At 44.2% G+C, this 15,847-nt stretch overlaps 1 protein-coding gene across 1 annotated transcript in view; it reads right to left on the minus strand.

Moving 5' to 3' along the window:
* Positions 1 to 1,039: 1,039 nt before the first annotated feature.
* Positions 1,040 to 15,847, minus strand: part of mbtps2 (membrane-bound transcription factor peptidase, site 2) — a 47,316-nt gene continuing 32,508 nt past the window's right edge. The window contains exons 9-11 of the mRNA XM_061240418.1: positions 14,945 to 15,140; positions 7,458 to 7,533; positions 1,040 to 5,362 (exon numbers count right to left, since the gene is read on the minus strand). Coding sequence (XP_061096402.1) covers positions 5,140 to 5,362; positions 7,458 to 7,533; positions 14,945 to 15,140 — 495 coding nt within the window. The 3' untranslated portion in view covers positions 1,040 to 5,139. The remainder of the gene's footprint in view (positions 5,363 to 7,457; positions 7,534 to 14,944; positions 15,141 to 15,847) is intronic.

Raw genomic sequence — 15,847 nt, forward strand, 5'->3', positions numbered from 1 at the left:
TCTGATTTAAAACCTTCAATTTAATCCATGTAAAAAATAATCAAAACGGGACTTAGCCATCTGGCTAGCTTCTCTATTTTGAGCAGAACATACAATAGGTAAGATTTGTGCGTTAAGAGATTGTTACAAGACCGTTGTAAATCCCTTTCTATCATTGAAAAAGGCTCACTGACATGTTGACTAGAGTACAAGTTTGTAATGGCGACATGGCTCAGGCAGTAAGAGCAGTCGTCTGGCAGTCGGAGGGTTGCCGGTTCGATCCCCCGCCCGGGCTGTGTCGAAGTGTCCCTGAGCAAGACACCTAACCCCTAAATGCTCCCGACGAGCTGGTCGGCGCCTTACATGGCAGCCAATCGCCGTTGGTGTGTGAGTGTGTGTATGAATGGGTGAATGAGAAGCATTAATTGTACAGCGCTAAAGGCACATAAAGGCGCTATATAAATGCCAACCATTTAATCATATCTGGATTTTACAGCAGGGAACAAATAAGACAAGTTATATGCACACTAGCTGTTTTAGTGATCCTACCAGCTAGCTAGCAAGTTCTTTACAGCACACAGGAAGACATTTGTAATTAAGATCACGAATATGAATATTGGTTAAATAGCTAGGCTACCTAGAGTCAGCTGTGTTGAATTAACATTAGCTAGCTAGCTCAGTTAGCTATAGTAAATTGCATTGCAATATTGTTAAAAGCTGACGTTATTAAGACAGCTAAAGTTAGCTAGCTCAGTGTTAAAACACTAAATGATGCAACAAATCAAAACTTAAAAAGGTTAACGTAAAAATGTATAAACTATCGTTTTAACGTTTTAACGTTTCAGAACCGCATTTTGCAGAACATTTGTATAATGATTTATTTAACGTTATGGCCAAAGTATTTGCTAAGCATCTTGGTAAGTGACACCTCATTTTGTAGCTCTGAATCTGTACTTTAGTTTCAAAAAAGCTAAATTTGTGAATGTGCCCCTCAAACATGTGCTTGGTCACAAATGCTAATAACAGACTCCAAAGGCAATTAAAAGCCTAGAACCAAGACTAGATTTTTTAAATTTTATTTAACCTTTATTTAACCAGGCGAGTGCCATTGAGATTACAAGATCTCCTTTTCAAGGGAGCCCTGGCCAAGATAGCAGCAATACAGTGTTGCAAACAACATAAACGCAACATTAAAAACATACAGTAAAATACACAGTTGAAGCTCACAATCACATGCCTAAAAGACAAACAGGAGGAAACAGAATAAGGAAGAAGGAAGTAATTACTAATTCCGATCGATTCCACCTCTAAACACTTTTTTGGGTGTCCTAATAGGGATCAGCTCATCTAACTAATTGACTGGTCTGGTAATGGGCAAATAAAACATTGCACTGTCCCCATGGATGGTGAGGAAAATGTCTAGGGAGGCCATTGAGAACTCAGTTTCAGAATTCCAGCTATTGGTTGCATCTTGGAGTCACCAAGTCTAAAAAATATCCATAAAATGGCACCTCCATGCCAACAAATTATTTTGGAAGGGTGGCACAAAGACTTTACTGAGCACAATAAACAAAACCAAGCATCTGCAGTTTGCCAAACAGCATTACAATTATGACTGGAAGAGAGTGATATGGTGAAAGGAGACCAAATTTGACTTTTTGGTCATACACACCATTGATGTTTGGTGGGAAAAGAGGAAAGCATACAAGGAGAAGCACCTCATACCTACTGTCAAATAGCCGTGGGTCTTTGATGTTTTGCTGCCTGTGGTCCACAAGCACTATTTAAAGGCATACTATGCAGGATTTCTTTCTTTGCTCTTCTCCAGTGGATACTACAGTACAGTAGTTATGGCAAATAGTAGCTACCTAGCTAGCTAATGATAGCTGGGTCATATGAGAAGAAAGCATAAAAAAATACAGCTAAAGTTAATGCCAATTCATGAACCTTCTTTTGAAATGTGACCCTTTTAGTTTTTTTTGCAGCTTTACATAGTCTGTCTCTGTCTCTATTAGAGCTTAAAATGTCTCTAGCACTGTATATCCGTGTTCACCATTCCCCTTCAGTAGATCGGGGTAGTAGCCTAGGCAAACTCCCGGCTGTGGTAAGTGGCCAACCCATGCGGCAACAAAAGCAAGCACCCTCATCCTGTAGAAGTGAAACTGCAGTCGTATTTGGGAAAAAATGAATGAATTATACAGGATAGTATATTTATAGTTACTATAAATAGTAGTGATTACCTAGCTAGTTAGCTCCTATGAGCAGAAAGAAGTTTATTGGGATCATATATTGTTTGGCGTTCGTTCAAGGGCAAAGGCAGGAGCACATCGAGAGGCGATTTAGACTCTCCAATTAACCAAAACTTGCATGTCATTGGACTGTGGGAGGAAACCGGAGTACACAGAGGAAATAGACACAAGAACATGCAAACGCCACAAAGGCCCAGGTGGGGCTCAAACCCAGGACCTTCTTGCTGCCAGGAAGCAGTTCTACCCACTGCACCAACTAATACTCCAGCCATAAGTTGTTACCTTCAGTAACCTTACTGAAGGCTTGACCAGCTATTGGGTTAGCAGGCCACCAAGGCAAATTATAGGAAAAACCCATGGCTGTCATCTTTGTCAGGGGTGTAGGGACTACAGAAAAATTTGCTCCTATGGCTAAATCTGGCAAATGTTACATGATTTACTAAGAAATAGCTCTGTAACCCTTTGCAGATCGATTTATTTCAACAACTTTTTTTCTCATCTCTTCCTTTGATTAACTCCATACCAAACAAAATTTGCCAGAATGAAAGGAGTTCTGCAAAGAACAGTGGGCGACAATACCTTCATAGCAATGTGAAAGACTAATATCAAATTATAGGAAGTGTTCGATTGCAGTTAAAACGGTCATATAAATTTCTTTAAATAGGTTTCTTAGGTTCCCTTTTTCTATTTTTTGTCTATAGATCTGAAACCAAAATAATAGAGTAAATAAGTTAATATTTATGGGGCGACATTGGCTCAGGCGGTTCAATCCCACCAGTCGGAGGTTTGAAGATTACCAAATCCTAATCAGACTCAGTGTCCCTTGCATGGCAGACAATCGCTGTTGGTGTGTGAGTGTGCATGTGTGAATGCAACACTTTGGATAAAAGTGCGATATAAATGCAGACCATTTATCATTTACCAATACTTAAACATGAAATAAATTACTTACCATTACATGATAGATCTGTCAGTGAGACTTAGTAAAAGAGTTTCTGACTGCTATGAGTAGGGAACTGAAGCTTTGTTGCCCCCTTATGACATGATACTGCATCATCCCTGAGAAAGCTTTACCTATCCCCTGCAATGTTCAGTCCCTTTTACATTATATTACGAAATGTTAATATGGTGCAAGAAAATTTGTAGCAGTATCAAAGCTGTTACCAACCAGAAGGTTAGAGTCTGGTTTTATATTATATACAGTCAACAAACAAAGCAGCTTCATTGGTACTCACTTAAAAAAAAAAAAAAGACAACAGCAGCATCCAAACATGACAAATATGTGCAGAGAATGTAATCCAGACACTATTAATTAAATTAACTGTCTTTGAAAGCAGTAGCCTATTTTCTTATTTTCTGATATGCAGACTGTTGGGAAACTTGTGTATTTGGTTGTCCAATGTGTTCTTTTTCATAATATGATAATGTAGATGATGCAGCTAACTTAGTTAACTTTGGCAGTGAAATGTGAACATCTACAGTATATGGTTACTAACGACTGAGGCAGAGGCCAAACAGCAAAACATTTCTGTGAAACACCAAAGTGGATCTGAATTTGAAGTCATTGATATTTCGCATTGCGCAATGATGCCATTCAAGTGAATAGACTGCAAATTTCGAAAGGGATTTTTTTGCAGGATCTACCGCTGTGGGTATGAACAATTGTGCTTTACATACGAACAAAACATTTACATTAAAAATTACTTATAATAATCCAGATTCACTTTTTTTAAAAGCTGAAGTTTTTGAGTGTTTGAGATTGGGAACAGTGAAAAGCAAGCCGATAACAGGTGGATTTAATTGTGAAATGATTATTAATTTAGCCAGCTAGTACATTTCGGCTGTAACAATACTTGCTGCTTAGCTGTCCAGCTAGCGAACAGGAGATGGGAAAAAAATAATAGGCATATCTCCTGTTTCTTATAAAATTAATTTATTGCCTCATTTACCTCTGAAAGATCACTGCAGTGCTGCTTGTAAAAACTGCGGCATTCTGCCTAGCTGTGTTCCCCCCAATGCTGTGAAAGTAAAAATGACACCCTTGGAGACAATACATCTAATTTCATGAAAGTTTTTAACTCGATCCACATTATAGCAGATGTTTAAGAACAAGGTTAGAGGGGAAAAATCTAGTTCAGGAGAGTCCCTTGCAACACCAGGGAAAGATTGCTTTGTGCAAGAGAAAAATGCACTTTCAGAAACAGTGAACAGTGAAATCTAAAACACAGGAAAAGAAGACTGATTACTACTTAAGGGACATTGGTCTATGTGTGGGGGGAAAAAAAAGAATCTAGTCACATAAAATTCTCTTCACAATGCAAATGTAAAAGAAAAAATCCAGCAAGTGAAAGGGCATACTGTATGTGCAACTGGTGTGGACAAGAGCATTCACCTTGTGCTTTTGTTGTGTATGAGTGGAAAAATTGTGTGCTTGTGTCTGTCTGATGAACAATCCACACTACAAAACAAGTAAAATAAAACATCTCAAAGTCAGTCTCATTATTGCTTTGGTCCTCCCCAATTCAGACTGGGGGTTCTGAGAGGAAACACTGTGCAGGCGAACACCAGATCAGTGGCCCCTGCTGGAGTGCTTACTGGGCCTTTTGGGAGATGTTGTCATAGGACCCTCTGTGACTGCTGAGAGTTATAGTTTTAGGCCCCTCCATTGGTTACTCACCAGAGCCTGTTGGGAGCTCTGCAACAGACCAAAAACAACATGGAAGCAGGCCATACAATCAGTTGCAAAGCCAAATGGGACCATGAACGCAGCCCCCACCTCTTCACAATGGGTGACAGAGGATGCTGGGATACAGAGCTCCTGCTGTGCTCTGAAGCTACTGAGAAGAGATGTTGCTTGGTGTGTTCCCCGGCTCCTCCCAAAGTCTAAAAAGGCCTGGCTGTGCCTGCCCCGTTACCGTGCAGTGATCATCCACAGTCCCAGGGCCACGTTAGCAGCCAGCAGTGTGCTGCCGCCCAGCAGGATGAAAAAGCCCAGCAATTCAAGGTTGTTCTTTTCTGTCACCATTGAGCTCAGCGTGGCCTCAAGGAAAGACGAGAGTATCCACTGCCCATCCAGGGCAAAGCATGGTACTGCATTCACCACAGCCAGGGCTCCCGACAGGGATACCAGGTACCTGAAAACACCCTTGTCAAGGACAACAAAATATGCAGGCACAGGGGTCAAATTGAGACACACGTTACAAGCTGAAATACAGATAGGGAGTTTCTACAGATAACAGGTGGGTTGTGTGCTTCCTAGACGTGAATTACAATGTCCAACCCTGATGGGTCAGGAGGCATGTTGAATGAAAAGCAGACAACTGAATACAAAGACAAAAAAGTACAAAAGGACATCCAATGTGTAAATGCAGTAAGAACAAAGTAGATACAAGAAGTAGAGGCAAACTCTTCAGGAACAAAACAAATCAGCCTGACATGATAAAACGGGTTGAGGTAGCAAAACAACTTTTAGTTGTCTCACTTCGGGATTCAGTGCCATTTGAACTCAGCAGCTAATCATTGCAATTTTGTGGTAAATGTTGTCCATGGTATAGTTACTCTAGAATGTAACTATAGTATACATTGCTAACTTGACTGATCAATCTAGAACTTGGCATCCATGACCTTACCATCTGCATTAAAAGAGCACTGTACACATTTCTGATCATACTAAGAAGTCATATTATCTTGAACAGAAGCCAATGATGATTTGACGAGATCACAGACAACATACAAGTGTTCATGGAACGAAGTGACATAATCACGCACACTCTTGGTAGGAGACGGAGAGTGATCAGTGGCCAACCAATTCTCTTGAAGTATTTTCAGTAGGCCACTGACAGCATGTCCAAACACTAACTTGGGACTAAAACCACAGGACTACACTGTGGTATGTACAGCAAACATGAGGCAGAGAATTCCATCCCCCCAGTCACAGGCAACTCAGATTGATGATGAGCTGCACTTACCTACTGTCTATATGGTTTGGGAACAACCACTTGAACCACAAAACTCCACTCATGTTCAGAGTTGGGGGAAGTCCACACGCGTATACGCACATCAACAAAATATGCCACCAATTCATCAGGCAACTCAGATGTATTTATGGCAACAGAAAAACATGAGTACAAAGATTAATCTGCACTCAAGCTGTGCCCTTTCAAATGGCATGCGAAGATCACAATTGCCATGACTCATTTTAATCTCAGGAACTACCTCAAAATCAGAGGTAGCAGTATCATCATTAGCAACAGTATCAAACTTGACAGTTTTCAGACACAGGATAATCACTGAAGAAGGCCTGAGAGAGATCTTTAAATTTGCAAGCTTGAGCACGAGTCACCACACATGTGGGGAAAACAGAGGGAAACTTTTCAACAAGCCTATCAGTGCTGGCATTTCATTCTGGCTTCACTTCGGGAAGAGAAAACACATTTCCTCCAAGTAAATCGTTACACCTTTAGTCGGTAGCTCAGAACAAATGGCAACTTTCATATGTCCTGAAACTACATCAGAATGTAAATAATCAGTATGCAAAGGCACTGAATTAGCACATTCGAATTGCAACCTGTGCGATCAGAAAAGGCTAGAATATTATCTAAAATGAAAGATTGTGCAGCTCCCATGTCTCTCTTCTAACTGGTTTTTGTAACGGGTCTGTATCAGAACATGCGATTTCAAAAACACAAAATCTGTCATACTGTAACATAGTCATCATTTGTTAAAAAAAAAAAAAAAATGTAATTGCTTTACCACAACACTCATTATGAAACTTAACTATAACAAAGTTATAAGAAAGACATTCTCTCATTTTTTACTTTTTATAAGAATTGCATTGGAAAATGACTACCATATTGGAGACATAACAGTAAAATGCTAAATATTTCATATCAATAGGTATTACTTTTTAAGGAGTGTGACAAAGATAGTGTCACTGTGTTATAATATGACATTATTACGAAATAGAATTTGAAAAAGAAAATGTTGCTGAATGACATTTTGGAGGAGTGACATCTGATGAAACAAAAAAATCACAAAATTTGCTTCTTTTTTTTTTTTTCTTGAGGGGCACGAATGAAAATGCTAAACTATCACTTTAATTTACGTAAATAATATGACAAATAACTTGTAATCACATTTTAGGTTTTTGCATACACATACTCTACATGCACGTACACATACACATACACATACACATGCATGCATGCACGTTGCTTGTGTAAAGGATACTTGCAAAATGTTTCAATGGTCACAGGCAGGTCAAGGTTCAGGAAGCCAAGCCGTGGGATGAAGTTTGTGAGACTTACTGAGAACAGAGAGACAAAGGGGAGGGGCAGAGAGATGGGCAGAGAGATGAGCAGAGAGATACAGACAAGTAAACCGAAAGCAGTAATTGCCCATGTATTTCAAATTGACGTCCACATGAATGCCCTGACCCAGGGTTTCCCAGCAGAGCGTTGCCCAGAGCATTACACTTCCTCCACTGGATTGTCTTCTTCCCACAGTGCAACCTGGTGTCATATACCCAGGTAAACGTTGAAGACGTACCCGGCCATCCACATGATGTAAAACTGGACTCATTGGACCAGGCACCCTTCTTCCATTGCTCCAAGGTCCAGTTTCGATGCTCGCATGCCCATTGTTGACGGTGGACAGGGGTTATCACTCTGACCGGTCTGTGGCTACACAGCACTATACGCAGAACGGTGTGTCGTGACACATTGCTCCCATAACCATCATGAACATTTTCTTCTGTTGGTTTGGACAAGAATGGATTGCCTTCACTGCCCTCACGTTGGACGCACGAGTCTTGGGCGTCCAACACCATCAACCGGTTCATTGTTTGTCCCTCCTCGGAGCACTGTTAGTAGGTACTCACCACTGCTGACCGGGAGCACCCCACAAGCCTTTCCATTTCAGAGATGCTCTGACCCAGTCATCTGGCCCATGTCAAAGTTTCTCAGGTCTTTATGCCTGCCCATTTCTCCTGTATTCAAAATGTAGACTATGAGAGCCAACTGTTCGCTTACCGTCGAATATATCCCAGACCTTGACATACGCCGTTGTTATGAGATATGAGATCAACGTTATTGACTTCTGTGAGTGGTCATAATGCTTTGGCGTACATATTTTTAACTTCATGTGTAATAATGTGTAATAAACTAATAAACTTATTAAACTTAATAAACGTCATGTGTAATAATGTGTAATAAAAGTTTATTTAGAATAATTTTTTCAATTTTCAATTCTTTCCGAGAAAGTGGTTGTTAAGACCAACATATCAAGTTATAATTTTGTTAATGACGTTTGAGACTGACATTACTATAGTATATTTCTTGCAGCCTGCTGTCAGGCTTTAAGAAAATACAAATCAAAACTTTCAGTACTAGTCGCAAGTAATTATTTTGTTATTTTGCTTTATTACTTTTCAAGGCAATCCTGGGAGGAGATCTGACGGGGGTTGTTTTGTTAGATAGACAGGACTTGTTGGCCTGCAGTATGTGTTCCCACTCCCAGTACACACTCCGGCCTTTACCCTGTCAAGGCCTGACCCTAGACTGGGTCATAACATAATTGGGGGCTCCTCCGGGACAACACGTTGTCACATAAGACATGTCCAAAGGAGGATAGGTTTACCATTCATATTCACTCTGGTAGCCTAGCATTATTAATTGGGCAAAAATTGCAGTTCAGTGTTTTACTTTATAGTCTCTCATATGAAGGCAGGGCATTTTTGTTTAGTTATATCCAGGCTTTTAATGTGTTTGAAAAATAAGTCATGACCAGCTCTTGAGGGGGGCCATTGAATGAGGGAGGCCAGTCATCGTGTTGACAGTCTAGTCACATGTTACTGTTACAAAAGTCCAAGCTATAAAAGCATTGTGCTATGAATGAATTTTGCACTAACAGGTATAGGTGTATAAAACCCCCTGTCGCTACGGTGACTAGAGACACTGATGTCATCAGCACGAGACGAGACAAGTTTAGTCAGTTCAATTGAGACATCGTGTCAGTAACAATTTCGTTCTGCTGGGGTTAAACTAATCATCCTAAACCAAGTCAGTTACTAGATACTTCGGTTCCCATTGTTCCTTATTTGTTGTGGATACATGTGTGCATGCAAGAGCATGTAAGTGATGTTTTCCCCGGGGTAGCTCGCGGTACCACGCTCCAGCGGCGAGGATGGCTGTACAGCACCTACAACCGATGCAGGACCGTAGTGCCAGCATGCCTGTCTTTACCTCAAGCAGGCCCCGAGCTGTCCTGCCCCAACTGCAGCACTCAGACCCTGCACTACATCTGCAGACCCCAGTCAGACAACCTCACCACCCTCCGCCTCCAGCTAACGAGGCCCCCTCTCGTCCAGCTTCAGCTCCATACTTCAGACCGCCAACATGATATGCCACGCCCTGGGTCAGCGCCAGCAGGTACGACACACCAGCTATACCAGCCACAGTTCCAGATGCCACCCGGCTATCAACAGCAGCAGCCTGCTGCTCCACAACAGCCGGTCGCAGCAGCTGCACAACTCCTGCCTGTGTACCAGCACCCTTCTCCTCCTGCTTTACAGAGCCACTATGTCCTGGAACCCAGATCGCAGCCTCCTCCTGCACTTTGGCAGCCTCCGCCTACGTTCCAGCACTCAGCACCACAGCAAGGACCGCTGCCTGACAGGTACTCAGACAACTACATGCACGGCTATCAGCCTAAGGGGCAGCCAGACATTGTTCCTCCGCCCACGACCAGCTCTGTGCCACAGTATCCCCAGTCACAGCTAACAGGTCAAATGCCCAGCATGATGGAGATGGCTATAGCGGCCTCTTACGGCATCCCAAAGCCAAAGCTGCCTGTGTTTACCTCCGGGAAGGAAAGTGACTTTGCACTGTTAAAGAAAGGCCTAGACGCCATGCTAGGTCCTCATTATCACTTGACAGAGGACTATAAGTCCTTCTAGACCACCTCAGATTCCCCAATGCCTTACAACTAGCCAAGAGGTACCTCCATGATCCTATGCCATACACCAGAGCCATGCAGGTACTGCAACAGCGCTTCGGCCAACCCAGGCAACTAGTACAAGGCGAAATCAGCATCCTGAATGCACCGGCTGTGAAACTAGGAGGCCCCCAGAGCTTTGAGGACTTCGCCCTATCTGTCAGCTTTCTCGTCGGTCTGCTCAGCACTTTGGATGGAGCATCAAGAATTGAGCTTCTGTGCGGTTCTCATGTTGATAAGCTACTCACCAAGCTGCCCCCCTCTTACAGAGATGGCTTTGCAGAGTATTGCCTGAATCGGGGCATTCTCCAGAGTGGCACAGATAGAACGTACACGCTCCCTGATTTTGCACAGTGGCTGGAGAGGAAATCTCAGGTGATCCAGGTATCAAGGAGAGCCATTGAGCATTACCAACCAGAGGGATCCCAATCAGACCGTCGACAGTACTCTGATAAGCCCCGCGCAGAGCGCAGTGAGAAGAGGAGCTCAAAGTCACAGAAGCCACAATGTACCATATATTATGGCACCGACCAGGCTGCCGGGGACTCCTCCACTGCCTCCATCTCCACTTCCCAGGAGAAGAAGGAGACCACCAAAGGTCAGAAACGGGAGAAATTCAAGCCCTACTGCCCATTCTGTAAAGGCTCAGACCACTACCTCAACTCCTGTACAGAGATTGGCAAACTGAGTACTGTACAAATCATTACATGGATAAAGGAGAACAAGAGATGTTGGAGGTGCAGGAGAGGGCACCAGCCCGATAGCTGTACCTTGAAGAAGGTCTGCAGCACTTGCGGCGAGCAACACCTCCTCAACCTTCACGAAGCAGCTACCGCAAAGAACGTCCTCACAGTGAGTACATCACCCAGCGTTGTCTACCTAGACCAATCTACTCACTCCGGAAGGATCATGCTCAAGGTAGTGCCTGTCAAACTCCATAATCAAGGGAGAACCCTAGATACGCATGCAATACTAGATGATGGGTCTGAAAGAACCATAATCCTCCTGGCAGCAGCTCACTACCTGGGACTAAAGAGAACGGAGGAGTCACTCACCCTCAGGACAATCCGACAGGAGGTGATAGCGGTCAAAGGAGCCAACGTGTCGTTCGAAGTGTCAGCGCTGGAGGGTCCACAGGTCCGACACAAAATCAGCAATGCATTCACAGCAAAGGAGCTACATCTAGCCAAGCAATCATGCCCAATGGAGACGCTGAAGCATAAGTACACCCATCTAAAGGACATCCCAGTGAAGACTTTCAAAGAGGTGCAGCCTATGCTTCTTATTGGCTCAGATTACCCTCAGCTCATTGTCCCAATTTCTCCTGCGCGCGTGGGGCCACTGGGCAGCCCTCTCGCCATTAACACCAACTTGGGCTGGGCTATACAAGGTCCAGCCACCTTCCTCGATCAGCCAGCCAAAACGGCCTGCATGCACACCTCAATGCTCTCCAGGAGCTACGCAGCACAGTTGAAAGGCTATGGCAGTTGGACACACTCCCCTTTCGGCCGGAAAGGAAGGTTACCCGGACCAAACAGGACAGACAGGCTCTCGAGCTGCTGGAAACGAGGACAGTACGTGTGGAAGTGGATGGCGTGCACCGCTACTCAACCCCCCTACTCCGTAAGAGCAACTCAGCACGTCTATGCGTAGGCCCCGAATCAGTCATGGCTATGCTGAGATCCACAGAGCGGCGCCTAGTAAAGGACCCCAAGCTCGCTGCGGTGTACAACGAGGAAATACACAAACTGGAACGAGCAGGCTACGTTGTCAAAATCACTCTGGAAGAAGCCAGCAGCACAGATGAATCCTGGTTCATGCCTCATCATATTGTTCACCACAACAATAAACCCAGAGTAGTCTTTAACTGTTCCTACCAGAGCCAGCAAGCTTCCCTGAATGACCAACTGCTGACCGGGCCCACTCTCGGCCCATCTCTCCTCGGTGTCATCCTCCGTTTCCGAGAGCACCCTATGGCCGTGAGTGGTGACATACGTGCCATGTTTCACCAGGTGCATCTCACACCAGAGAACCGGCCACTGCTACGCTTCTTATGGAGAGACATGGAGAGAGAACAGAGCCCCAACATCTACGAGTGGCGTGTCCTGCCATTGGGGACCACATGTAGCCCGTGCTGCACTATTTACGCCCTCCACCTTTCCTCCAAGAGGCACCAGAGGGCTGGCCAGCAGAGCCCACGCTGAGCATAGGAGACGAAAGTGAGCTACGAAAATCAACCTTCTGTGCCCATGTCGCAGTCGTCAGTCCCCCTGTGTCTGATCCTACACAACACACTACCTGGGCTGACTTGATCCAGGACGCGCACCGGTCCATTCACGGGGCGGCTGCCCATCCTATGTCAGCCTCACAGCGTATAGACACTGAAGTTCTGCTCCTGAAACAGGCACAACAGGACAGCTTCCCAGAGGAAGTCCATTCTTTCCAAAATGGAAGGGAAGTGCGCCCTAGTAGCCGAATAAGCGCCCTGTCGCCCGAGTACGACCACAACCTGGGACTCAATTGCGTCAGTGGCCGCCTGCGCAAGGCAGAGAATATGGACGTGGATACATTGCACCCTATAGTGCTGTCACCTGATCATCACTACACCAAACTGATCATAAAGGACTACGACGACCGACTGCTGCATCCTGGCCCCGAGCACGTCTTTGCTGAGCTACGCCGAACATACTGGGTGCTCAGCGGTAGACAGGCCGTCCGAAAACATCAACGCCAGTGTCTAGATTGTAGAAAGTGGCGCAGCAACCCAATTACTCCCAAGATGGCCGACCTCCCTGCCTCTCGACTCCGTCTACAACAGCCTCCCTTCTGGTCAACCGGAGTTGACTGTTTCGGGCCGTTTAAAATCAAGATCGGCAGGAGACAGGAAAAGCGCTGGGGAATTATCTTTAAATGCCTCACTACGAGATGCGTGCACCTAGACCTACTGCCCAGCATGGACACCGACTCATTTCTCAAGGCTCTACGGCGCTTCATCTCAAGGCGCGGGAAGCCCTACGAGCTGGTATCGGACCAAGGCACAAACTTTAGAGCGGGAAGCAGAGAGCTAAAAGAGACCTTCGCCGCTCTGGAACCAGCTCTCCGGGAGAAACTGAGTGAGCAAAGCATCTCCTTTCGCTTTAACCCTCCGCATGCACCACACTTTGGGGGCACCTGGGAGCGGGAGATACGCTCCGTCAAAGCTTCGCTCCAGGTGGTCCTAGGGGACCAAATTGTTTCCGAGGAGGTTCTCTCCACAGTCCTCCCTGAAGTGGAGGGGATACTTAATTCCAAACCCCTCGGCTACGTGTCATCCGATGTAGCGGACGCCGATCCGATCAAATCTGTTACTCATGGGGCGGTGGGACGCTTCTCTCCCCCAAGCCGTTTACGGTACCCGTGAACTTCTAGGGAGAAGCAGTTGGCGCCATAGTCAAGTCATTGCAGATCAGTTCTGGTCCCAGTTCATTCGTCGATACTTGCCCAACCTCCAGCTTCGTCAGAAATGGCAACATGTGTGCGTGCAAGAGCATGTAAGTGATGTTTTCCCTACAGTATACTATACGAATATGTTCGACTAGGAACGTTAGCTAGCTAACTAATATGTAGCCTGGCGAATTGTTGTATGAAACTGCGTGCCGTTTATTCCAGTATTACGTGTGTAGCGCAATTGTATAGTCTATGCTGCCATCTAGAGGGACTAGAGAGTAGTGTTATACTGTTAACTTGGTTAAGTTGAATTTATGCTGTCGTGTAGGTTTATGCAGCCAACGTTATTCCAATGTTATTACTGCGATCAGTGATTCTTTATTCCTTTCTGTTATATTTCAGAGACCACACAAACACCCATGTTTATTCATGCTGTAATGTACCATAGACAAATTACAAGTAAACATCTCATCGAAACTGTGAATCAAGTTGTGGAAGTCAATCCTTTATTGTGATGTTCGCCGCTTTCTGACCGAAGCAAGGAATATCAGGCTGTTAGCACGCCAGTCTAACCTACCTACAATAGGGCTCAGTGATATGTATTCCTTTTATTCCTTGGTCTAGGTAACCAAATAAGGAATAAATAAAACAATTAAATCGTTTGAAATATTTACACGAAATTTGTGGTAGTCAGAATGTTGAGGAATCACAAACGGGGGTCTTCAAAGCTGATCAGGAAAATTTACATTTTATACAATTTTACATTTTCTACACATAACTTTGCAAAAAATCTGATAATATATAATAAAATATGAGAAACTAGATCAGTGTCTTACTACATTCAAATAGAAGATAGAAGATGTGGTGGTGGAGCATAGCATTACTCTCCTAATAAAAATAACCGCAAATATCCCCATAAAAAGCTATTCAAAAGGAAAGCATCAATTATAGGAAAATATTTTTGCTCTGTAGCTTATTAAAAATACATATCTAGGCTACTCAAGGCAATATAAGCAATTGGTATTGTGCGGCACTGTGATATTCAAATTCAGTGGACTGCGCTGTTGTTTTTCTTGTTACTATCATTGTCTATCATTGTACTATCACAAGATACTGACCTAACAAAATGTTATCACTGTGGCAATGCACTGCCATACAAGGGTATAATGTAGTTACAAATCAGTGGCAAAATATCAAGTGTGCTCCATTATATGGATAATATGTAATATATCAGAGAGGGTGACACAAAAATGTTGGCGGTTATGTTGGTGTGCGGGTGGCTTTTGGCAGGGTCTCACCTGCCATCTGCAGGTGCGGGGGGTAGCCCAGGAACAGCATGTGGGGCTGGGGTGGGTGGTGCACACGGATCAAACGGGTCAGATTCTCCAGGGACGGCACCACACACAGGCTGGCTGTCAAGTCTGTTTGGCAGTCTGCATTCAACTGGCATGTTCGGCTCAACTCCATGGTCTTACGGGCTGGCAGACAGGCATACTGAATGTGGGGGGCAGGAGTCAGGCACTGTTCACACTCATTCACCTCACAGGATACATTCGCACCATAATAACTCCCAAACTTTCTGCTGGTTTAAGTACATAGCTGTAAAGTCCCGTTTCGCGTTTTTGGATTTCAGTCCAAAGTCTCCCATAACGTTATATTAGTCCTGACTCATGCAATCTAAAAATCCAACTTAACCGGCAAGACTTTAACTTGTAAACTTGATTACAAATATATTAGGATACATTTATGTAATCAGTTGCCTATCGATGGGAAACCTACAATTGATGAAAAATTTTTGGTACAACCGATTGGACTGGCCAGCTGAGGACAGATAACGTCCTCTTTGTTGTTGCATTTGGTTCACAAATCTTACTGTGCGCACGTAACTACAATATTACAGAAATTCAGAGTGACATCCGCTTTACCTCCCCATTTAGCATTAGTGTGAATGTACCCTTAGTGTAAGTCACTGGGCTGAACTCTGGGTGGTCACATGATATGCTCTGTTGACTCACAGCTGTACGAGTGCCTTGTAAAAAATCCCAGAAAGCATCATCAATCACAGCATCTCCATTTACTGGTTCAGTAATCCCCTGTCTCAACATCAGCTGAATTGTGGTGTACGCAAAAGGGATGACAAAGGGCATACACTTGTCCTGTCTGCTTGAATAAGACATGTTTGAGGTGATAACGAATGGTTC

The sequence above is a fragment of the Conger conger genome, chromosome 4 (genome assembly GCF_963514075.1).
Source record: "Conger conger chromosome 4, fConCon1.1, whole genome shotgun sequence".
Lineage (NCBI taxonomy): Eukaryota > Metazoa > Chordata > Actinopteri > Anguilliformes > Congridae > Conger > Conger conger.